General features: G+C 37.1%; 2 protein-coding genes across 2 annotated transcripts in view; one reads left to right on the top strand and one right to left on the bottom strand.

Moving 5' to 3' along the window:
- Positions 1 to 9,660, bottom strand: part of LOC120355076 (protein Cep89 homolog) — a 249,369-nt gene extending 239,709 nt beyond the window's left edge. Inside the window, exon 1 of the mRNA XM_039443380.1 lies at positions 9,583 to 9,660. The gene's annotated coding sequence lies outside the window, so the exon portion shown is untranslated. The remainder of the gene's footprint in view (positions 1 to 9,582) is intronic.
- A 12,718-nt stretch (positions 9,661 to 22,378) lies between these two features.
- Positions 22,379 to 24,490, top strand: LOC120354631. Its single transcript, XM_039441998.1, has 2 exons — positions 22,379 to 22,555; positions 23,495 to 24,490. Exons 1-2 carry the CDS (start codon positions 22,379 to 22,381, stop codon positions 23,849 to 23,851), a joined length of 534 nt encoding a protein of 177 aa, XP_039297932.1. The 3' UTR covers positions 23,852 to 24,490.
- Positions 24,491 to 24,966: the final 476 nt, after the last annotated feature.

Raw genomic sequence — 24,966 nt, 5'->3', positions numbered from 1 at the left:
GTATCTGTTATTGCCCACCAAAAATAGGTCATTTCACAGATTTCGAAAATGCCTTGCTTTCTCTTATGCCTTGTTATAACCGTATACTAGTTATGGGGGATATGAACACCGACTTGAACATGACAAATCGTAACTTTGACTACTTCCAACTGACAACAATTTTCCAATGCCTAAACATGACTATTTTACCTCTCGATCCAACTCATCATACTAATGAATCAGACACACTCATTGACCTTCTCATTGTTGGTGATCCCAATGAGGTTGTTCAAGCAGGCCAAATCTCAGTCCCAGCTATTTCTAGACATGATTTGATCCACTGTGTACTTTCCCATAAAATACCCAACAGAAAATTATCACTTATAGAGACTTCAAAAACTTTGATGAAACTGCCTACCTGACTGATGTGGCTCAGACTCCATGGCATCAAATTGAAGCATTACCCTCAGTTGATGACATGGTCAAGACTTTCGAGTATTGGACTTTGACTTTGTATGACAAACATGCACCTCATGTGACAAGGAGGATTAATAGAAAACGACAAGTACCGTGAATGACTGAAGACATACTTAAGATGATGGGACGTAGAGACAAAGCACATAGAAAATTTGAAAAGACATTTGACTTGGGCAGTTTGATAGAGTATAGGAGCCTTGGAAAAGGGTTAAACAGGAATTACGGAACTCAAAGATTAGGTACTTGAATTCGTTTATGACAAACAATAGACAAGACTCTAAATCACTTTGGCAGGGAATAAAAGAATTCGGGCTTGGCAAACAGAAATCGAATCCACAAATTGACTTACCATTGAATAATATAAATGACCACTTCGTTTCACACTCCAACCAATGCGACTAGTTGTCATTGCTAATCTTATCGATGATCTTGAAGAGCAGGTTACAAACTTAGATTTACCAATCACTGATCAATTTTGTTTCCATCCAATCTCAGAAGAAGATACTTTCAGAGCAATTCAATGTATTCATGGTAATGCTACGGGTGTAGACAAAATTCCTATTAAATTTATCAAGAAGATGCTATTTGCTGTTTTACCAACCATTACATACATTTTCAACAAGTCACTTGAAGAAGGCATTCTCCCTGAAAACTGGAAGTTTGCTCTGGTTTGCCCTCTAAATAAAGTTCCATCACCCAATAAAGTTGAGGATTTTAGACCAATCAATATTTCACATCTCGGCATTCCTCTCCGATGACGAGCTCCTGACCAGGCTAGCAGATAAAGTTACCGATAATCTATTTGATCAACTGGCAGATACCATCTCTGTGTGCTTTATCCAAGCGTTTGAACCGCGACTGTCAGCGTTGGAGGCGAGAGTGGAGTTTCTTGCGGCTGAGGCTGTCGCTGTTCGCGAGGACGCGAGGGTCCATCAGGTGCTGCTCGGAAACAAGATCGATGACCAGGAGCAGTACCAGTGGCACAACAATGTGCGAATTTTTGGCATGGAGGAGGTGAGGGGTGAGGACGTGACAGCCATCGTGACTGAAATATGCCGCGACAAGCTCAACGTGAATATAGACCCTGCACTGATTGACCGATGCCATCGCTCCGGCCGTGTTGTCGATCCAAGGCCCAGCGAGCCGCGGCCTAGGCCGCATCCGATAATGGTAAAGTTTATCAGTTATCAGACAAAACGTGCCGTTCTCTCCATGCGGCGGCAGCTGAAGGGGTCCTCGATCACCATCCGTGAGGACCTCACTCGGAAGCGGAACAGCTTCTATCACGAGGTGGCTGCTTGTGTGGGCCAAGCAAACGCCTGGACTGTTGATGGTATGGTAAAGTGGAGGGAGGGGGATAGAATTATGTTTCGGAGAAATTTCTTATAAATTTAGTAGAAGCTGATTTATGAGATTGAATTTAGAAATCGTAGTATCTATGTTTCTGTGAAAGACTTATCATTGGTTTATTATTATTTGATTCATTTTCCATTTTTCACTAATTTTTTAAAATATTTTTATTTATTACTTTTCTTTGATCTCCTTATTAATTTTATATTTTTCTGAAATTTTAAATTATCAAGTAAAAATTTGTTCTGTCTTATATAAGACAGAACACATTTACAAGACGGAACACAGTTTATCAGATCAAAGTTGGGTTTGTTCGCCATAATGAAATACTTTGTTTGCCATAATACTGTATGATATAATGATTGATAATTATTTTTCTAAAACACAAGAATAGGTAGATAGTAATCTGTCTACAATTTTCTTACAACTTAGATGATATACACTCTTATAGCCTAGAATAATAATCTGATTTATCTTTCATGTGGTTTATCTTCCCACTATTATTCATTACTTTTCTGCTCTCACTTATCAATATATTATTGGATCTCTCTCCTTTTCTCCTTCTCTCTCTCTTCTACTCTCTCTCACACTACATTTTCATATTTTTTCTGCTCCCAATCTATTCTATTTACCTGAGGATTGTCGTGATTGCTCTTATCTGTTATCTGTAATAGTGGACTCGGTTCACACTATCTTTTATTCCGTTTGACTCTCGCATTGATCAACATCCTACAGTCTTCTAGTTTACTGTGTATCTAATCTTGAACTGGAATACTTTTGATCTGTCATTTGTTTTCTCTTTACAATTATTATCACAAAAACCGAATTAGAACCTCAATTTTATTTTTTAGGAGCCGAACAGCTCAAGCCTGTAGCTAGCGTTCCGACTCATTGCTTACTGCTGTACATTACTTTGTTTTTTATCTCTCCATTTCAATATAGCGTTATCTTATCGTTTCATAGCGCTAGACTTCTTCACTTATTTTCTTCTTCTATCTCTTATGATTTCTACATTTCTTCTATCATTTCCTTCTTTGTGTGTGTGTGTCAGTATGAATGTGGTAATTGTCTTTTTTGTAGCTTCTCATTGTTTCACCGATTCACCCCCATCTTCTGCCTTGCTGCTTCGTCGCAGCCACCTTGTCTATACAGCAGGATGACGGCGCCGCCACGCTGAGTGTCGGCGATTCCCTCAAGTTGGCATTCTCTCCTTTCCCGGATCGACTTAAGATCGATCATGTTAATGCGCAATCCCTTCTCTGTCATATAGATGAATTTAGGCACACTTTCGAGGGCAAAGATTGTGACATCATTCTTGTATCCGAGACCTGGCTGAAACCGACAATCCCTGATCGACTTGTTGCACTCGAGGATTATGTGCTCATTCGGAATGACCGGCTACACAAGAATGGGGGAGGGGTTGCCGCGTTTGTCAAGCATTCTCTGCTGCCTGTTCATAAGTTTTCCTCTGATACCTCCCGTGCAGCTAGACCTGAATACATGTTTATTGAGATTAAGTTTAATGGAGTTAAAATGTTAATAGCAGTTTGCTACAGGCCGCCTCATATTGGGTATATGTCAGAATTTGAGGAAGCACTACTTGAGCTGATGGTGCCCTATGAACATGTGGCTATCATGGGTGACTTCAATACTGACTTACTTGGACCTGATACTCATGACAAAATACAACTGACCACTATGTTTTTTGCGAATGGTATGACCTTGCTGCCTCTCCAAGTCATGCACCATACATCCACTTCGGACACATTGCTTGATCTTATTGCAGTTGCCGATGTGAGAGCAGCTGTGTGCCATAGGTAGATCCCCTTTCCAGGCCTCTCTGCGCATGATATGACATTCCTAGTTTATAATATTAGGAGGCCTCAACCTAAACCAAAAATAATCACTTATAGAGATTACAAGAGTATAAACTACCACAATTTGTTCAATGATGCAATTAACCTTGACTGGTTACAGATATTCCAAACTAACAATGTTAATGTTATGTTGGACATTCTGAACCACAATATAGTTTCTCTTTTTGAAAAACATGTTCCTTTGAAAAATCGCAGAGTAACCAGAGATCCTGCTCCATGGCTCACAGATGAGATACGCCAGCTAATGAGGGATCGGGATTATTGGTGCAAAATTGCAAGAGCTCCAAAAAGCCCCAATGATTTCAATCATTATAAGCGTTTGAGAAACTCTTGCGAGCGAACAATTAGAAATGCGAAAGCTACATTCTATCATAACTTGATCTCCTCAAAGCGATCATCAACTTCATCTCTTTGGCGTACTCTGAGGGAGATTGGGGCTGGCAAGGAGAGGAAGGTACCTACTGTAGCTCACTCGCTGGATGATCTCAATGACTTCTTCACTGACATCCCTGTGGGTTTGGACCAAGCTCGTGCTCACTTTGACTCTCTGCCTGATTTTCATCCCAATGAGGACTTCTACTTCTCCAATGTCATGGAGCAAGAGGTCTTCTTGGCTCTTCATCGAGTGAAGAGTAATGCTGTTGGTGCAGACGGTATCCCGATTAAGTTCATCAAAATTATCCTTCCTTTTAAATTCCCATTTCTCACCCATTTTATCAATACCTCACTTTTAACGTCCATTTTTCCTAATGACTGGAAGCTATCTATAGTGATTCCCTTGAACAAGATCCCTAGCCCTCTCTCTCCATCCGATTACAGGCCTATAAGCTTATTGCCTGTTCTGTCCAAGGTTCTAGAAATGATCGTTCACTCCCAATTAAGCTCATTTATCCATGGTTCTGAATTGATTGGTGACTTTCAATCGGGGTTCCGTAGTGGTCATAGCACAACCTCTGCACTCCTGAGAGTCACTGACAACATTCGTAGGGCTATGGATGGTAGAGAGCTAACAGTTCTAGTCCTAATAGATTTTAGTAAGGCATTCGATAGCATTTTCCTTCCCACTTTACTCTATAAACTCAGAAATATAGGTTTTTCCAACTCCACTGTGGCATGGGTGAGGTCCTATCTTCAGGGTCGGTGTCAGTGTGTGAGAGTCAGGGATGCCTCTTCACAGTGGCGTGAAGTGAACAGAGGAGTTCCCCAGGGTTCGGTATTGGGTCCTCTGCTGTTCAGCATCTACATAAATGACGTGACAAGCACTCTTCTCACAACCAGACATCACCTGTATGCCGACGACTTGCAAGTATACCGGCACTGCAAGAAAAATGACTTCAACATCACAGTTGATGAAGTCAATGCTGACTTGACTCGTTTGGTACGATGGACTGAGAATAATGGACTGAAAATTAACGAAACTGAATCAAAATCAATAGTCATAGGTTATTCAAGACTCTTAAACACACTTGACATAACTAACGGACCATTTATAAAATTGAATAACATACAATTGCAATACAGTTCTGATGTGAAAAATCTAGGACTTACAATGACAAGGACTCTTGACTGGACCAGCCACGTGACTCAGACTTGTAGCAGGGTCATTGGGGGGATTATTACATTGAAGAGGATCTCTGACTTCATTCCCTTTTCAACGAAGGTTATGTTGGTCAAGACTCTGATCTTCCCAATCTTCAACTACTGTGACATTGTGACTCTTGACATGAAAGTTCAACTTCTGCAGAGGATGCAGCGTGCACATAATTACTGTGTTCGCTTTATCTTTAACCTGAGACGTGACGACCATGTAACTGAATACTTATGAAGCTGCGTGAGAGTAGATCACATCATGCTTTGTGCTTCCTCTATAAGATATTGAAAACTGAAACCCCTAAGTATCTGGCAGTAGAGTACCGTTACTTGGGTGACTTTGGTCGTGGAGGAACGTGGCATGGATCCCATCTGCTGTCCCAACACATAGGACTGCTATGTACAACAAGTCGTTCCTTGTGACAGCCTGTAGTTTATGGAATTCTCTGCCTGCTGCGCTGAGGCTTGTTGAGGGACATCGTCGGTTCGGTGCGGCTGTCTTGCAGTGGATCAGAGGTGGTGGACTCGGCTGGAATGTTCACTAAATCTCAACGTGTGTGTTAGTGTGTGTGTGTGTGTGTGTGTGTGTGTGTGTGTGTCCTTTCTTCCTTCTTCAATTTATTCCTCTCTTTCTTCTTTTTTCTTCTATCAAAATGATCTATGGATTTTGAACTGACGTTTCTTCCGTTTTTAATTTTCAGTTTTCTCTTTTTCTCATTGTATTATCTTCACTGATTCAAATTAGAAAGGAATTTTGTTTTTTTTTCTTTCTTTCATTTGCTATTTGAAAATTTTATTATTCTGTAAATTGTTTTATTTTATCTTATAATCTTTGTTGTATAGTGTTTTAGTTTTACTTAGAATTGTATTGGAGGGTTAAGTGTATGAGAGGGCCAGCTGTGCCCTAACTTCGCCCTCCTAGGTTTTTAATAAAAGCAGCTAATCAATCAATCAATCTCTCTCTCTCTCTCTCTCTCTCTCCTCTCTCTCTCTCTCTCTCTAGTAATGATCTATTTCATTTATTCTTTCTCTCTCTCTCTCTCACTCTCTCTCTCTCTCTCACATCTATCTCTCCGCCAATTTATATAGATGCATAACAATATAATTATTATCTACAGTTATTATATTACAAATTGCTTTTTTCATATCATATACAGTTCTACAATTATTTTCTTAGTCTATATAATGTAAATTCATCTATAACTTTGCTGTATTGTAAGCTATTGTATATAAGTGTATAAGACAGTATATATTGTAATCTACATAAATAAAGTACTCAATCAATCAATCAATCAATCTCTCTAGTCATGCTCTATTTCATTCATAGATAGTCACAGTCTATTTGATGATTCTATTCCATTTATAGATAGTCACAGTCTATTTGATGATTTATAGCAGAGAGAGAGATGAGAGAGAGAGAGAGAGAGAGAGAGAGAGAGAGAGAGAGAGAGAGAGAGAGTGAGAGAGAGAGAGAGAGGGAGTCTTCTACTGCCAGATCCAAGTGAAACAAAAATCTTGTTTTACTGTCAGATTTAACTGAAACATCTTTGCCCAACTACCAGATTTAAGTGAAACGAAAATCTCATCTTACTATCAGATTCAACTGAAACATCTTACTTCTAACTGTGAGATTTTCACTGGGGCTCTGTCTCTCTATTTGTCAACTGGAAAATCTTGCTTTGTGTCTAACTGCCAGATTCAAGTGAAACGAGAATCTTATCTTACTGTCAGATTTAACTGAAACATCATTGTCTAACTGCCAGATTTAAGTGAAACGAAAATCTCATCTTACTATCAGATTTAACTGAAACATCTTACTTCTAACTGTGATTTTTTTACCGGGCCTCTATCTCTCTATTTGTTAACTGAAACATCTTGCTATGTGTCTTACTGCCAGATTTAAGTGAAGCGAAAATCTCATCTTACACTCAGATTTAACTGAGTCATCTTCCTATGTGTCTAACCGCCAGATTTAAGTGAAACAATAATCACATTCTGAAAAATCAATCATCTACAAAAGCTTTCAAAGAGAGGAAGAAGTAGAAGAAGGAGAGGAAGAAGAAGAAGAAGTAGAAGAATGAGAGGAGGAGGAAGTAGAAGAAGAAGAAGAAGAAGTTATGCATGCAGTCAGTTACCCACCAAGAAATTCTACCAGTCAAGCTTCACAATGCTAAGTGCTTCTCTAATTACACACACTATTTTCATGGGGGAATGAATCTTACAAGTGACAGATTTTTTCTTAAGGAAATAACAGAACTGAGGCATTTGTATTACTGCCAGATTTAACTGAATCATCCTTCCTCTCTATGAGTTGTCATTGCAGCAATGCTAAGTGAAAATGTTATAACAATTCGAGTAATAGTGTCAGAAAAGACTGATTCTAAAATCTCAGTTCATGCTATAGCATGCAGTCAACCATGGAAGCTTGAGAAGTCCTTCTCTGTTATCAAGTGTAGCCTCTCATTCTTACAGTCTCTTTCTCACTTCTCTATGACTAAATGGAAGAGAGGACATCCAATTCATCTTGTTTTATTCAAATTGATCTTAATTTTATCTCACTCTAATTATTTACAACATATTTTGGTCTCACTTACCTTAGACAAACTGCTAGCTTTTCTTTAGGTGAAAGACTGTCTCTAAATTGAGTGTTTCTCTTGGTAATATAATTTTCAATTTCTCTCAACAATTCATTAAACTGGAATGACGTCATACGGAAATACGAAAAAAACTTTTCTTCATCATCCATTAGGTGCCTATATAATGTCTAATACTCCCTCTCAGTTTTCCATTTTCTTAGAGATTCTTGAATCCAATAGCGCCTCTGAGTTCCTCTATTTTCCTCTTCCTCGTCCAAAATAATTGCAACCATTGCCAATTCTGTTAATGATAATTGCCTAATAGCCATATTTAAAAATAATTATGTGAACACTGATTAGAGCACTTTTTCACAACACTGCAAAATACGTACATCTGTTCACCGCTACATTCTCTTGCTAACTGACGTGTTCCCAAAAACTTCTGATGGGGCATCATACGCGTATATTACATGTAATGTACTGGCATAGAATGCTGTTGATCCATTGTAGTGGGCATAGTTGTTATTTTACGTGCCTGGCATGGTCTGACACGGTCCATGTCTGGTATGTTCTAGTGGGTACGAACCTTAATACAGAATTATCCCATATTTGCAGATAGCAATATAGATGAAATTTTAATGATAGGATCAAATAAATTGAATACTGAGTTGAGTGAAGTTGAGTTGAAGTTGAAGCAAAGCTATTGCACAGTGGACACTCTCAAAATATTCTACAAGTGCTCAGCAAAGACAATTACAATGGAGTAAAACAAAAAATATCAGGAAATCAGTGGTTGTGATGTAGCTGAAATGCATGATATTACACATATTATGCATTACACTGGATTATGAGATGCAGTAACAAGAAAGATTTTCATCTCAAGAGATGTTCTGTCCAATCGAATAGAAGAAATGTTGGATTCAAATGTAACTGTAGAAGTCCAAAATAAAATCAGTATAGACAAAGAAATAATTGTTGAATATAGACAAAATACAAATGATTTGAAAATCACAGAGCAAGAAAATGAACAAGAAGCAAAAATGATGATGATGAATGAGAAAGGACAAGAAGATGAGATGAGATGATGATGAATAAGGATCAATCATAATTATAGTGAGTCATGATTCTAGAGGAAGTGAATCATAATTATAGTTTAGGTTCAAGAGATAATATAAGATCACCTGCTATTCACAGGTGATAATATTGTGATAATATTGATCACAATGCTAACATTCATGGAATGCATGGAGAGTGAGGATAGCGAGAAATGAAAGGAATCTTTGGAAAAGAATAATATTATAAATTGGAAATTTTTTGATATGACAGTGAATGAAATCTATCTACTTATTCAGGTTTAGAAATAAGACAGAATGAATGAGGAGGAACTTTTCTAACACAGACAAGTTATTCTGAGATAAGTACTTTCTCATGAAAAGTCATGAAAAAGCTTCCCAGTTTCCGTTTATACCATCTACTGAAAACTTCAAAAGTTTGTCAACTAAAAACGTTCATACAGAGTGTACATGTCCCATAACTATCAAAGAATACAGTAATGTGTTGTGGATTTTGTCATACAGTAGGCTACTTCTTATGAGCAAAATGAACAGATGGGCATAGGTATCAATGAATAGCTACTCAAAAGATGTAGATGCCAACTGTTTTAATTGGCAGATCAAAGTTACTTTGCACTCATTTCGCATCATCACAACCATAATATACAGTATGGTAGGTACCTTTTCTGAGATTGTTGTTAGTGACATGTTTATTATTTCTCGCCTGCTCTTCGGTGTGATGGGCTTTATGTGACTGACCCATATTTAGTTCCTAAAAGCACAACAGTTTCAAATTAAGAGTAGGCTATAGTTTGTTCCATTTTGTACAGTTTTTCATGGAACTAATTCTATTAAACCAACTGAATTATTGTTTAAAAGTGAAATCCGACTAGATATAAATTAAGCAAGGTGGATTGGTGATTCTATATGCAGTGAATAAGATAATGAATTATTGGTTTTTTTTCTGAGGCTGATTTGTACATATTAAGCTCGTTTCATTGTTGATGATAGAAACTATTATGATGAGAGATGGATAAAATACTGATATATGAAGGCTCTAATCACTGAACAGCGATATTGGACCAACTGACTCTTTTCAAATATTTACTCAGCGATTAGGAATCTGTATTACTGTTTATATCAAAGTATATATATATTTTCATGGGCCTTGGGCTGCATATCATGAGTGATTGACGCTAGTCTATTCCCATGTAATTGAGATAAAATCAGAAGGAAATATATTAGGAGTTTGTGGTTTATTCATTGATTGGTTCATTCAAAACAGGGTAGGATAAGGACTCTAACAATGAGACTCTAGTAAACTTGTGATTGAATTTTCTATGTGAATTTTTATTGTGACAAATTTATTTTTTAGTTGATAAATCATTTTCTCACATTAAGATTTTGCTGACTTGGGTCCGGGAAAGCTACAACGAAGGGTTGAGGTATTCTCATGTAACTGTATTAACGTTAGTGATGGGAAATATACTAGTTTTTTGAAAAATATTACACATGTTTCCTATTTTAACAAACTAATATTTGCAATATATAGTTTTGTTTCGAGACATTCTTTATTGAAATATGATATAATATATTTTTTTCAATACTGTATGATAATTGGCTATAATATATTTGTTTCGAAACATTCTTTATTGAAATATGATATAATATATTTTTTTCAATACTGTATGATAATTGGCTATAATATAACATATCATTTAGTGCATTATTCAATATAGCCTATACTAAATTGAATGAACAGTATTATGAAATGAATTCAAATTCAGAGTATATTAGTAACTAACAAGTATAGTAGAGAAGGATTGGGAGAACCGACGGGCTTTTTTGCTTGAAATCCCCCTCCCCCCTCTCCCCCCTCGTCCATCCCTCCTCCCCTTCCCCCCGCCTGTAGGGCGGGGGGTGTTCTAAAAATAGATTTCCCCTTCCCCCTGTCCAGTGGAGGTGAGGGGGATAGAGAGAGAGGGAGATATATCTTTCTCTCTCTTTCTAAAAATAGATTTCCCCTTCCCCCTGTCCAGTGGCGGTGAGGGGGAGAGAGAGAGGGAGATATATCTTTCTCTCTCTTTCTAAAAATAGATTTCCCCTTCCCCCTGTCCAGTGGTGGTGAGGGGGGGTAAGATATCTCTCTCTCTCTCTCCAGGTGAGGGAAAAAAAAATTTCCCTTTTAGGAGGAAAAATTCCCTCTCTCTCTACTGTCAAATTGAAGTGAATCCATATTTCTACATCTAATGCTATGCTGACAGATTGAGGTGAATGATAGATGTGGGGAAAAAATCTCTTTGAGAGGGAAAAATTCCTTTGGTGTCAAATTAAAGTGAATTCATATTTCTACATCTAATGCTATACTGACAAATTGAAGTGAATCCATTTCGCTCTACTACGATGACAGGTTCAAGAGATAGGGATCTCCTTCTTTTACTACTGCCATCTCTTTCCCGCACCCTTTCCAAAAGGAGATAAGAATCAATTGAGAAATTCTTTCTACATCTAATGCTATACTAACAAATTGAAGTGCATCCATTTCGCTCTACTACGATGACGGGCTCAATTGATCCTTATCTCTTTCCCACACCCTTCTCTAAGCCGAGTAAAGGAAGAATGTTATGCTAATGTTATACGCTGCCTTCGCTTCTCACAAGCAGCATTTCTTCTTTTACTCGTCACATCTCTTTCCCGCACCCTTTACGAAAGCGAGTAAAGGAGACAAGAAGTAACTATCTTCCATTTTGATCGATCGTTCCTATAGTGTGAAACGTTTCTCACCAGCATTACGAAAGGAAGGAATCTAGTATGGGAAGATATCACCTCTTTAGAGTAAAGTGACACGTGCATTCGTTCGCACGTGCCTCTCATCTGCTCTGCTCCCTGTGAGGTCGTTTGATAACCCCAATAACTCCTGCATCGAAAACCGTTGCATGAAAAAATCGATTTATGTGACAAGTGTTTAGTCGTTAAAGTTACTTCACTCAACCTTCTTCAAGATTTATCGATATAGTCAAAAATGACTAGGGTGAAAACTATAGGTGTTGAAGTTCACTCGTACAACCTTTTTAAAGATTTATTGATATGCTCAAAAATGTCAATCATGGTGGTCTAGACTGTAATTTGAAACTATAGGTGTTGAAGTTCACTCGTACAACCTTTTTAAAGATTTATTGATATGCTCAAAAATGTCAATCATGGTGGTCTAGACTGTAATTTGAAACTATAGGTGCTGTCTCACTCAACCTTTAAAAGATTTATCGATATACTCAAAAATGTCTAGACTGAAACGTTCACTCTCTCACACATGTGTTTATACAATCAATCACACTCGTCTAGACTGAAACGTTCACTCTCTCACACTCAACTCAAGATTTTATGTTTTCGGCGCCAATATAAAGTCATTATATTTGACCAAATCCATTTTTTCTGTAATAATTTGTACTACCTGATGTTCGTTAAGCCCATGATCCTTTGCTTCAATCCAATTCATATGGAAAGAAACTTCGGCATATTTTGATACAATATCTAATGCGATTCTGTGTATGAATAGGCTTAGGTAGTCAATAAAGGGCGCCGAACATTGCAGTCTCATGACAGCACCCTCTTCCGAATTTTTAATTGCCTCAGCTATTTCATCACGAACGCTTTTCACAGCGTCTGCCATCTCGTTTTTCTTAATAAAATCTCCAATATCATTTTTAGTTGCATACTTTTCTGCAATTTGATTAATCAGAATAGCAATAGCATCTTTTGTAATAAACTGCTCAATACCCTCCATAATATTAGCTTTTATTGCACTCGCCATTTCAGATAATTGTTTTTCAAACTCTTCCATTGTTAATGAAGAACTAATCAATTTCTGCAAAGTAGATTCTAAATATTGCTTATCAATTCCCGATGGGTGTGTTTCATTTACTTTAGTAAAAATTTCTGTACTAAGTTGTTTCAATTTAGTATTGAGATAGCTTCTGTCCAGCACCTCCAAATTCTTAATTTTATCTGATACGGCTTTTAATTTTTCATCTAAATAAGCCTTATCAACTTTATCGTTGTTAATACTGAGCAACTGAGATGAAAAGCTGTCTGTTGAAGTTTTCACTTCTCCTAAAGCACTCTCTAGAGTTTGAGTTCTCTCTCCAATAGCTTTATCGATATTAGTACTGAAATTTTGTAACGTGCTTAGAATATGTTCTCTTTCAATTATGCTCACTCCAATATTCTTTGTATTTTCCGAAACGAGTTTGGTTATTTGCGAATCTAAATAAAATTTCACAGCTTCGCTGATTCCTTGCTGATTTATCGATTCAATTATCTTCTGTGTTATCGAGTCAATATCACACGTAAGACTAGCTCCGCTAGGTGTATCAATTCGTCCGAATCGATGTAGAGTCATCGTGACACTAAACAATTAATTTTGCTTCTTTTAGCTCTTCAATTATACTCACGATTTCCACATCATGCCCACTGTTCCCACTAGCTTTTGAGGAATAGAGTAAATTTAATCTTTCCACTAATTCGTCAAAATTATCAAAGTATTGATAAATTCTATCATGAGAATTATTTTTTGCAAATTTCAATAAACCCCAACCCTTCTTTTTACTAATTTTTTTACTGGGAAATAACTTTTGAATCATTTGCGATTTAATTCCCTGATTTCGTTTAACATAGCCTCTTCGATCTAAATGTATACCTGTAAGTGTTAAGATTTTTTTATACTTATCCAGATCTCTTTGATTATAAAGATTTGAGTTTGGTCTCGCACTGAATAATAACTCAAGTAGACCGTGTGTTAATCGAAATCTTTCACTATCAATATCTATATAACCATCAACAAATATTACTTGCTGATTACCAATATAATACACGTCATCTTTAGAATTATATGAAATTCCATAACTGATTGAATTATTCTGTTTTTCCGCATGAAACGTTTTTAGATATTGTGACAGCACATCGTCGTTTCTGCTAGAACCAAGTAAACTGTTTTCAAATTTAGTCGAGCTTAAAAAATTGTCTGCTGAACTCTCATAACTCTGTTCATCTCCCTCCTCATTATCATCAATTTCCATACTCTCCTCTTTTACCTGTTCCTTTTTTGGTTTTACATCAGAGTGTGAGAATTTGTTTTTTCCCAGTTCAATTATGGGCTCTATTAACGGGGAGAGCGTTTTCCTATTATATTCCTCCGATCGCTTTTCAAAATTGACTAAGCTTTTATGCTTCTCTCTAATTACTTTTCTCAATTTCTTAATCTTTTCGATTAAACCAACCTCCTTTCTATTCAGCTTCCTGCTGTATGACAACATGACTGCACAAAGAATTAATCTCTACTGAACGGTAAGAAACGTATCGAGCGAATCTCGGTACTTCCCGCTATTAATTCCACACTCGGTCATAATAGTTAGAAAATTATGAGGTTTACGATTCCAAACTGTATGACAAAGTTTAACGAAATCTTTATAAGGAATATCTGCTCCAACATGATCTCTGTGAATTAATTTCAGACTCAATAAATCTACCTTGAAGATTATTATCATATTTGCGTTGTCCCTAGTGAAATGTTTCTGTGTTGCCCCATAACTCTGAATTAAATATGCAGTGTCAATATTACGATGTCGACCCATGGTAAAATATTCTCTTATTTGAGGCACGTGATTAAGTTGGAAGTCATCGAAAATGACAAGAGAAAATTGTTGAATTTTGTTGGGGTGAGCTATAGATTCCGAATTGCTGTTTATATGAAATTCAATACCCTTCATTTTTGAAAAGACTTTTCTCAAAAACAAGTACTTATCTTGATACTCGCTCTTCGTGTGCAAGTATATAGTTTTAAATCTCAACCCATTCTTTGAAAAAATTAAATTAAATAGTAAATTGGTCTTGCCACAACCTGAAGAGCCTATTATAAGGATCCTTGCATTATGTGGTAATAACTTACCATTTTTACACCATGTTGGCATTTCTTTCTCTCTTATAACATTGTCGAAATTTACTATCGGAATCATGTTAGTCACGTGTACAGCATGCGATCTGATAAGGAACTGATAAGTTATCAAGGAGGAAGAGATTGTGGGGTAGACACCACACACCATAGCTTATCACATCGGGATGCAAGCGCTCTCCCCTTTCAATGCACTGATAGAAGTTTCTCACCCGCACCCTCTTCACGAGAACGCTTGAGCCTTAGCAAATAAAACTTCAGATTAAAATGAAACTGAGAAGCATTTTTTGATAGAGACGTATTATATTTACACCAAATCTTTGTCATATTTTTACACTGAATGGAATGTATTTGCAATAGATTAACAATAGATTATTTACAATAAATGTACGTGATATTTACAATAGATTATTTACAATAAATTTACATGATATTTACAATAGATTACAAAAGATTATTTTTCATCTAATAGTTGATCCTTACTAATATAACTAGGTGTTGAAAACCCAATCCATTTCACTAGCAGTCCTTTTTTATCACGTTTTAATATTTTTTCAATCAAATACACTTGTCTCTCCGATTCATTTAATTGTGTTTTTTTAATTTCTTCTGCATAAAACCTGCCACTAATTACTTCTCCGTTTAGATCTCGCAAGCTATACGTTACAGGTTGAGAAGGAAATATAGAATGAATTACAAAATACTCTGCGCTCCAGTTTATGTTATAAGATTTATCGAAAAGAACCCTTTTCTTTGAGATTCGTACAACATCTCCTAGCTTAAATTTCGGTTTTGAATTTTTCAATTTATATCGTCTATTGAATGCAGAATTCAATGACATTAAAACATGATTACGATCTTTTTTCCTCACATCTTCAGGTTTCATTCTAATGGATGAATGCATTGTTGCATTATAATCTCGAACTAAACTGTCTAGTTGTGATGACCAGTTTTTGGTTCCATGTTCAGTTAAATATCTATAAATTTTTGCTTTAAGTGTTCTATTAAACCTTTCAACTATGGAGGCTTTCTTATCAGTAAAAACATGATAATGTTTAATACTATATCTATCTAATAATGCTTTAACTTTTAAATTAAAGAATTCTGTTCCTTGATCTGTTTGGAACAGCTTAACTCCTTTATTTTTAGAAATAATTGGCTCGAGAGCGTTAAATACAGATTGGCTTGTCTTGTCTTTTAATGGTACACAATATGCAAATTTTGAAAAACAATTAATAACAGCTAAGATATATTTGTAACCCTTATTAAAACGTGATAAACTTGTCATCTCAATGAGATCGGCTTGAAGCAAGTCTTTTTCACTTTTCAACTCATATTTGCGAGTGGGATAGTTCACACGCGGCACGCTATGAAGCTCTAAAGCTAACTTAGATCTAATAATATTCATGATATTTACAACAGTCAAATCAAAATCAGTGGTGTTGGATGATTGTCATGAGACATACTGATCAATCACTTAGAGTGTTGAGACTATAATGACCGAAAGGGAGAGTATCAACACCATTCTCAGCAATATACCTCTTATCATCATAAGGGCTCAAACAGATTTTTGCACATTCAACCTGGTACATGGTGTGATTATACGATCTTAACATATTAAATTTTTCTACATGTTCACTACGTTCAAACAATGATTTCATATATAAATTAAAATTAAGCTTTCTACATTTTACTCCGCTCTGTACACCCTTTGCTATACATTTATTTACAAGTTCTTCATTCTCGTTACAAACTAAATATGAGTAAAGTTTGGATCTAAGTCCGAGAAATCTATGGACAGGCTTTGACCCGGTCTCATCCTTGAACTTTCCTACAACTTTATTCCTCTCCATGGAAAAGCAAGGGTGGGAAGGTGGATAGTTAGAAGTATCGAAAAGGGACAAATTTTCTCTAATCAACTGATACACATCTTCGACTTTAAGGTTAAGAAGAAAACTGTCGGTGTCAGTCATGCACAATTCTATACGATCCCACGGTATAATTTTTTGTAATTTACAATAGAAAAAATCGTACATATGGAATTTACTCAACTCCAGTACACTGAAGCCGGAATAGACAGGCTTGTTCATTTTAAGTTCCAACTTACGAGAGAAAACCGCGATCACGTTCGGACTAATTATTTGCCAGCGTTTACATAGCGGGTTTGAAATGTACTTATCTAACCGTTTTTCATCCGTGATAATTTTAACATTCATTTGCTTACGACTACTCTGAATTGTCTTGCCAAATATCAGATTGCAACAGGCCTTAAAGAAGGATATTTCAAATTTATTTTTCGCGTTCTGTCTATTCCGGATATTGAAGTCGATGTAGCTTTTCAGCCAGGGAGATTGGGAAAAGCTAATGACGCGATGCACTTTCAATAATTTCAAACCGAGCTGGAGGTAGAGCTTTAAATTGACATAGTGAACAATGTACTTTTCACGGTCGAAAAGTGTGTTCATGAGCTTTTTGGTTCCAGTTTGACCGTTCTCATTTGTTTGGTAGTTCGACAGCAATTCGCGCGGGGGCGTTTGGTGGAGAGGAGCGAGGGGGAAGCTCGCATGCTTATCATGCAACTCTTGGGGGTACTTGAGATCGCATTCTATTATATACCCGGTTTCTGAATTGCTGTCCAAATTCGCGAAATCAAGGCTGGAAATTTCTTCCTCTGAGAGGAATTTGAAATTTCCAACAGGCAAGCTTCGGCTCATAGCTTCCGAGTATAAACTGTTTGCATCGATATAAAGCAGATAATTAGACGGTTTTGAAGGATCGTATGTTTCGGGTAGATGTTTGTTATTCGCCTCACAATAACGTTTACCGATAAATGAGACCCCGCCTCTCATTCCCGCCTCAAACATAAGATGCATGTCCGGATCTGTTAGTAATTCCAGTTCGACTTTAGTGTGTTTCAGCATGCAATTCCAGGTGAAGTGCGCGAGGGAAACAAAATGGGTCACATCGAGGCCATATGAGCTAAAAAGCGTAGACCTCATGGATTCAAAAACTACTGCTAATAGCATTACGTCCAAACATAAATAAAAATCGTGATATTCACCCAGATTTTTCAGCTTGAATGTTGAGAACACTCTTTGCGCATGCTCATATTCTTCGCGAGACAGAGGTGTATCAGTTAAGTCGTTATGAAAACATTCGATGGGAGGAAGCGATGTTTCCGCGAATTTTTCGGGACAGCTCATGTACGAGTAGGGATATACTCCTTTTTTCAACAAGAGCTGTCTGTGTTCGCGAGGTGGATCATCAAACACCGAAAATAATCGTTCGAACTTCTTTTCCATATCTGTACTCTCTACCAAATTACGCACCAATACTTCCAAGGATTCAGACATAAACTTGTAGGAATCTAAAAATTTAATTTTGCCTACTGAAAGTGTCAAAAATCTCTCTGACGTATTTGCGATGCAGGAAATTTCTTTTTTACATTTACCGAGCGATTTTAGAATAAAATGCGAATCAAAACCGGAGAAATTATGAAAATAACACGATATGTACTCCGGAGTACGAGCTGTTAAATTACAAGAAACATGTGCCGCACACAAGTAATTACCGGTTTCATGCGCGTGGTGACGACATTTAATATCGCTGTCTAAAAACGGTTCAGCACAAAGCCCGCAGTTTACTGAATTTTGAAATTCACGCTCTTGACTCTCGGATAAAGCTTGCATCGGAATTTCTCGTTTCATATCCTCATACAAAATGTCACCGAGATCTGTAATTTCCTGAAGAAATTTCTCCATGATTTTTTCGTCTAAACTACTCGATCTATGGAGTACAGGTCCGTGAGCGATTTCCCCGTTAACATCGATAACAACGAAACAATACCCGCAGGGAATATGACGCGCCGTTTTCTTTGTGTAACTACGAGTAATTTCATCAGAATCGGAATCATCATCATCATCATCATTATCGATATTAACAACGTATGTTTCTAAATCCGCGTAAATGGTGTACTTTTTCTTCAACGTCGCGCCTAGTTTCTTGAATTTAATTGTCTCTCCGCGTTTAGGATATGAAACGCGCTGAGATTCAAACTTGCAACAAAGTTCCACATGTTTCAACAAATTTGCTTTACCGTCTACATTTCGAGTTTTGTCTGATGTGAACCGGTGAAAACAGAAATTACAAACATGTACTTGACCGTGGGATTTTGAAAGGTGGGAGAGAAGACGTGATAGCCCATTCTTCCCGTTCGCGGTATTTACTAAACAGAAATGAGTTTTTCCTGCATCGCCTTTTAGCATTAAAAGATTAATTTGGTGTTTACGCGTGCGGAAAATGCTTGTACGGAAGGGGAAAAACTTTTTGTTGTCGTATGCGATGACGTGAATTGCAATGTCCGGATTGAGTATTTCAAATTTCTTAATATCGCGTGTCGTCACCGGGAAATTTACACCTCGCGTATTAAGTGTGTGAGCAAACTTGCTCAAATACTTTACACTTAAGTCCGAGTTCCTTGGCTTCTGATGGAAATACGCGAGCACTGACCATAAAAAGCATTTTTCGTCAGAGAGATTTTTCACATTTATAATACATGGTTTTGTTTTTCAAAAACTGGGGTGTCTGAATGAAACTGGATGTGTATATAGGATTAAATTTAATCACGTTCACATCCAGTGATTCAATTTTCCTTAGCACCCATCAACTCCCGTGTCTTACAAAATTTTCAAAAGATGAGAGGATTTTTCTCACGGCTAACATGAAATGCTCATTGAACTCTTCATAGTTCTCAAGCACATTTAGTGCTATGTTGGAGTAACTATGTAGATTTATTAGAGATGAGACAGAGTCACCAACCTGCTTGTCATCCATCACCACTAATTTATACAGCAAAACGTTGAGGACGATGAACCATTTTACATTGCCATCATAGCGTGCGGCATGTTCCCTAATTATATCGAAAACTCGACGTTTCGAGCTCTCGAGCACGCTGGTGATGTCGATATCCTCCTCATCGAGGGTGATGCGATGGCGGGCTGCTGCGGAATTGATACCACGTAGTCTGCGTTCCCTCGGCATGATTCTGAAAAAACAAAACGATCAGGATGAGATAGAGTACAACAACATGTTTAGTTGTGAATTGTCATTGGTAGAAGAAGGGTGTGTGAAAATGATATCTCAAGATCACATAATGTTGCATGAAAGATTAAGATTATTATCTTTTGATAAAAGATGGTTGAAATCTTCTCCGCATTTGTCCGCGGAAAACATGGCGAAAGAGGGATTTATATTCTCATCTCCACCAGACATTGTGCGATGTGTATTTTGTTCAATTTATTTGGGAAAATGGGAAGAAAGTGACATACCAGCAATAGAACATGCAAGGTACAGTCCAAACTGTAGAAGGAAAGATAATATAACAATTGAAGAGGAGAATTACGATAATAATATTCTACGAGAATATGAAGAAAGATATTCAACTTTTAATTGTGTAGAAGATTCATCCGTCCAAGGAGAGTACTTTGAAAAACTACCTCCACACCATCTACATTGTGACTTTTGTAAATCATTACGCAATAAAGCAGAGTATTTTGCGAGAAATGGTTATTTCTTACATAAAAATCCATTATATCTGCAATGTGTCTATTGTAAATATATTATCGGTGAACCAACTGAAAAAGTAATTCATTTACCGTTTTGTTTATACGATGAGTGTGAGAAAGAAGAGCGGGGCTTGGATGTTCCGGATATAGCATATTCTAAAGATAAATCGCATGCATGCAGTATATTGTAGAAGGTTTTTTCTCCTCCGAGGAGAAAACCTGTCCTCGGAGGAGAAAACCTGTCCTCGGAGGAGAAAATAGTCGTCGGAGGAGAAAACCTGTCCTCGGAGGAGAAAATGGTCGTTGGAGGAGAAAACCTCTCCTCGGAGGACTATTTTCCTCCTCAGAGGATAAAATCAAAGTAAAAATGTACTTACATGTAGTGCTTGATGTTGCGTGAATCTCCTCGAGTGTAGATAGCAGGATACAGGTGTAGATAGCAGGATACAGGTGTAGATGATTATGCTATGATTGATTCCTCTCAGGTGACCACCCTATGATTCCTCTCAGCTGTGTTGTCTTGACGAGAGCTCAACTGGTTATGAGGTTCGGAACTCGAGTTGAGAGGTGAGAAAATGCTGTGAAAACAATGAAATATTTAATAACTGAATCGAGAATGCTATTCCTCTATGTTGTGAAATATTTAATAACTGAATCGAGAATGCTATTCCCCTATGGTGTGAAATATTTATTAGAAATAGAGTGCTATAAAGTACAATAAATTATCGCTAGAGTGTGCTTTTCATAATAATAATAATAAGCTGGAGCAAGGTACTCTGTTAGTTGTGATCTTCTCTTTGCTGATACAACATCAAGCTAGTGTACTGAGATGGATAATGTGGAGAACAAGTCTTCAGATTTGTTCGTTCAATTCATTATAGATAGACATTTTAATCAATTAAGTGAATACCATTCTGTTCCTTTAGAAAAAATGAGATATCAATATAAATTAAGTGAACTCTTGGACACGCACCTAGATATATTGGCACAGTTAGCAGAAAAAGGATGGACAAATCTACAATATTTAACTTTTGTGAGAGACTATGAAAAATTAGGAGTTTGGCATAGTGATAACTATAATCATATTCTTGTTTGTGATTTATACGGTTCATCATATGATAAATTCTGGGGCGATGGTGACTTCCCCGATTCGTGGAGATGTCCGTGTGCCCATCTTAAAGACTCTATCGATAAAATTAAAAAAGTTATAATAGAAAACAATGCTCATTTAACAGAAGAACAATTAAATCAAGTTATCTGGAATTTTTTTCGAGATTCTGCAGATGAGACAGGCTTAGAACAGGATTGACAAAGAAAGATCAAAATCAAGTATGTGTGCAATATTGTAAATAAATGAAATGCAACAACTTTGCTACAGTTAAAATATTAAAATGTCATATTGATGATAGAAAACGCTGACAAGATTCATGTTTGAAAAATGAGATGCTCTTACTTTGATGTTGAAGGATCTAACATTGATTTGAATTAAAATTAGAATCATGGGTTTTATGGGGATTTCTAGCAATGTCTCATGCTAAGTTCTAGACGAGATTTTTTTTTTCGTCTTCTAACACATGGATGCTATTCGAAAAATGATCGTGTGTGGCATACTTACAATCTGATAACGATCTGGGAGCACGTGTTGTTGTTGGGGGAGAAATTCAAATTTTTTTCGCCTTGTGGCACGCTCTCGCTCGCACGTGTCTGGAACAGAGAGAGAAACGAATGCTATATAAACACGAGCGATGAGAGGAAAATCACCATTTACATCAGAGACAACAGAGACTTCACACACGAGATGAGTTCGCCGTCCTTTATCCTCCCGGATAGCCCGCCTCCGCAGCATGTCCTAAACTACTGGCAGCGCAAAGCTGCCGAGAGCTGTGCCAGCTCTTCTGCTGCGGCCGCCTCCGCTCCTGCCTCCACCGCACCCGCTCCACACCGTTCGACATCGCCAGGGGGCGAGATGGTGATTCCGGACAGCCCCATCCAACGTTTGCGTCCAGCAGCTACGTGGGCTCCGCGGCGTGCTGTGTTGACGACGCTGTCGAACAACATCAGGCAGAGGCAGGCGAAGAGGAAACTCGACTTCGAGGAGGGCGAAGTCAGCGGCGAAGAGGATAGCGTGCTCCCTCAATCAAAGGTTAGTTTCAACAAATATTATTAACTTGTGTATGCACAGATTTTTTTTTCTGTGATTGATAAAAAATCTGTGCACATACGAGTCTTTGATTATTTGATATGAATATTATTTGATCTGAATATTATTTGAACTGATTAGAATGCAAGCAATATTTCCTCGAACTGATTAGAAATGGTATTATGAGATATTATCGTTTGAAGTATTCAATCATGCATAAATGTCACCAATATTATTTGAAGTGGTTGGAATGTAAAGGAAATTACGAACTGAATTGATGCTAAGGAAATATTATTTGAACTGCTTAGATATTATTATTATTTAAAGTAGCCATCATGCATAAATGTCACCAATATTATTTGAAGTGGTTGGAATGTAAAGGAAATTACGAACCGAATTGATGCTAAGGAAATATTATTTGAACTGCTTAGATATTATTATTTAAAGTAGCCAATCATGCATAAATGTCACCAATATTATTTGAAGTGCTTGGAATGTAAAGGAAATTACGAACCGAATTGATGCTAAGGAAATATTATTTGAACTGCTTAGATATTATAATTATTTAAAGTAGCCAATCATGCATAAATGTCACCAATATTATTTGAAGTGCTTGGAATGTAAAGGAAATTACGAACCGAATTGATTCTAAGGAAATATTATTTGAACTGCTTAGATATTATTATTATTTAAAGTAGCCAATCATGCATAAATGTCACCAATATTATTTGAAGTGCTTGGAATGTAAAGGAAATTACGAACCGAATTGATGCTAAGGAAATATTATTTGAACTGCTTAGATATTATTATTGTTAAAAGTACTCGATCATGCAACAATGATATTTCAATAACTGATATTACTCACTTTATGCAGAGAATTCGATGATAATCTGATGTAGAGATCTGAAACAAATAAGACACTAATCAAATATTTTTCAACAGAAACGTATGCTGGATGAGGACTCCTCTCTCGTGCCCTTAATAAAGGAGGCTGAAATGGGGTTTGTAGAACTCATTAACAAACCAGTAGCCAAGCCATGGGTCCCCTTACGCGAGTTAGAGGAGGATCAACCATACCGCATCGTGTCCGCGAGGGAGCACACGAACCAACATGGTCGCCGCATAATTTTGAAAATAATCAATGCAGGAAGCAAATGCGAGGTGTATCTACCTCAAAGATTTGCTTCCTGCATTGATGCGGGAAAAATTCGGGAATTCAATGAAACGTGTAAAAATTATGTGTTAGTAGTTACGCATAAGTGCCCAAATTGGACAGATATAAAAATTGTTAAAGCTTAACAATTTTTATATCTGTATACAATTTGGACACTTATGTGTAACGAATTGTATATATATGTATGTGACTAGATGAATAGATCAATAAAATGAGTGTATATTTGATAAAAAATTGTTTTCAATTCTTACCTGTTGTTGTTGACGATGTTGATAAGTTTGTAATGAATATCACACAGAAGAAGAAGAAATGCTTCAGCTGCTCTGTTGTGAATGATAATTTAAATAAGGTGAGCAGGTCTTTTATAGTTTGTTGTGAGCATGCTCAGTAGACTTACCGCTAGAGGCACACAGCTGTGCAGGCAAGCGCTGGCAGCTTCTCGCCCCCTCCTTCTCGTGCTCCCACAGATGTGGGTGGGCCAGCATCATTTCTTCCCTTTTCAAATCACATTCACCTTTTCAGATTTGAAATAATATTCTTATCATTCAAGCAATGTATCACTTCAATCTGACAGTATAGCATTAGATGTAGAAATATGAATTCACTTCCAACTCATTGGTTGAACATCAAACCAAATCAAGTTGATGTATTGATTAATTAATTAACCTCAGTTAATTTTCAACCATTGAGTTGAAAGGTAATGAAAAATGGTATGTAGGAGAAAAAAGCAGAGTTCGAGAAAAAAGCAGAGTTCAAGGAAACGGGGTAAAGGAATCTTGAGTTCAGCGGCAAGAGTTTTTAAAGGTTTGGCAGGTAATGTAACATCAACTATTCTAAATAAGGTAATTGATAACCTTGGAGAAGAATATCATATTCCCGGATACGAGTGGTGTGGCCCGGGCACCAAGGTTAATGAAAGGTTAAAGAGAGGTGATCAAGGCATAAATTCGTTAGATAAAGCTTGCAAGGCCCACGATATAGCCTATACTCAAAATAGTGATAATAAAACTCGAGCGGTAGCTGACAGGGCTCTAGCGAACGCTGCATGGGACATTTTCAAAAATCCTCAAACACCCCTTGCCGAGAAAGCACTTAGCTATCTTGTTACAAACGTTATGAAAGCTAAAGCGGCGTTTGGTGGGAGTTTGAGAAAGAAGAAGAAGAAGAAGGGGGAGAGGAGAAGTTATAGTAACGATATTAGACGCAAAGCTATAGCTCAGTTGAAAAAGCATATTGCAGG

Source organism: Nilaparvata lugens, chromosome X (assembly GCF_014356525.2).
Source record: "Nilaparvata lugens isolate BPH chromosome X, ASM1435652v1, whole genome shotgun sequence".
Taxonomy (NCBI): Eukaryota; Metazoa; Arthropoda; class Insecta; order Hemiptera; family Delphacidae; genus Nilaparvata; species Nilaparvata lugens.
The sequence above is the reverse complement of the archived record's forward strand: the minus strand, read 5'-3'. Positions and strand labels throughout refer to the sequence as shown.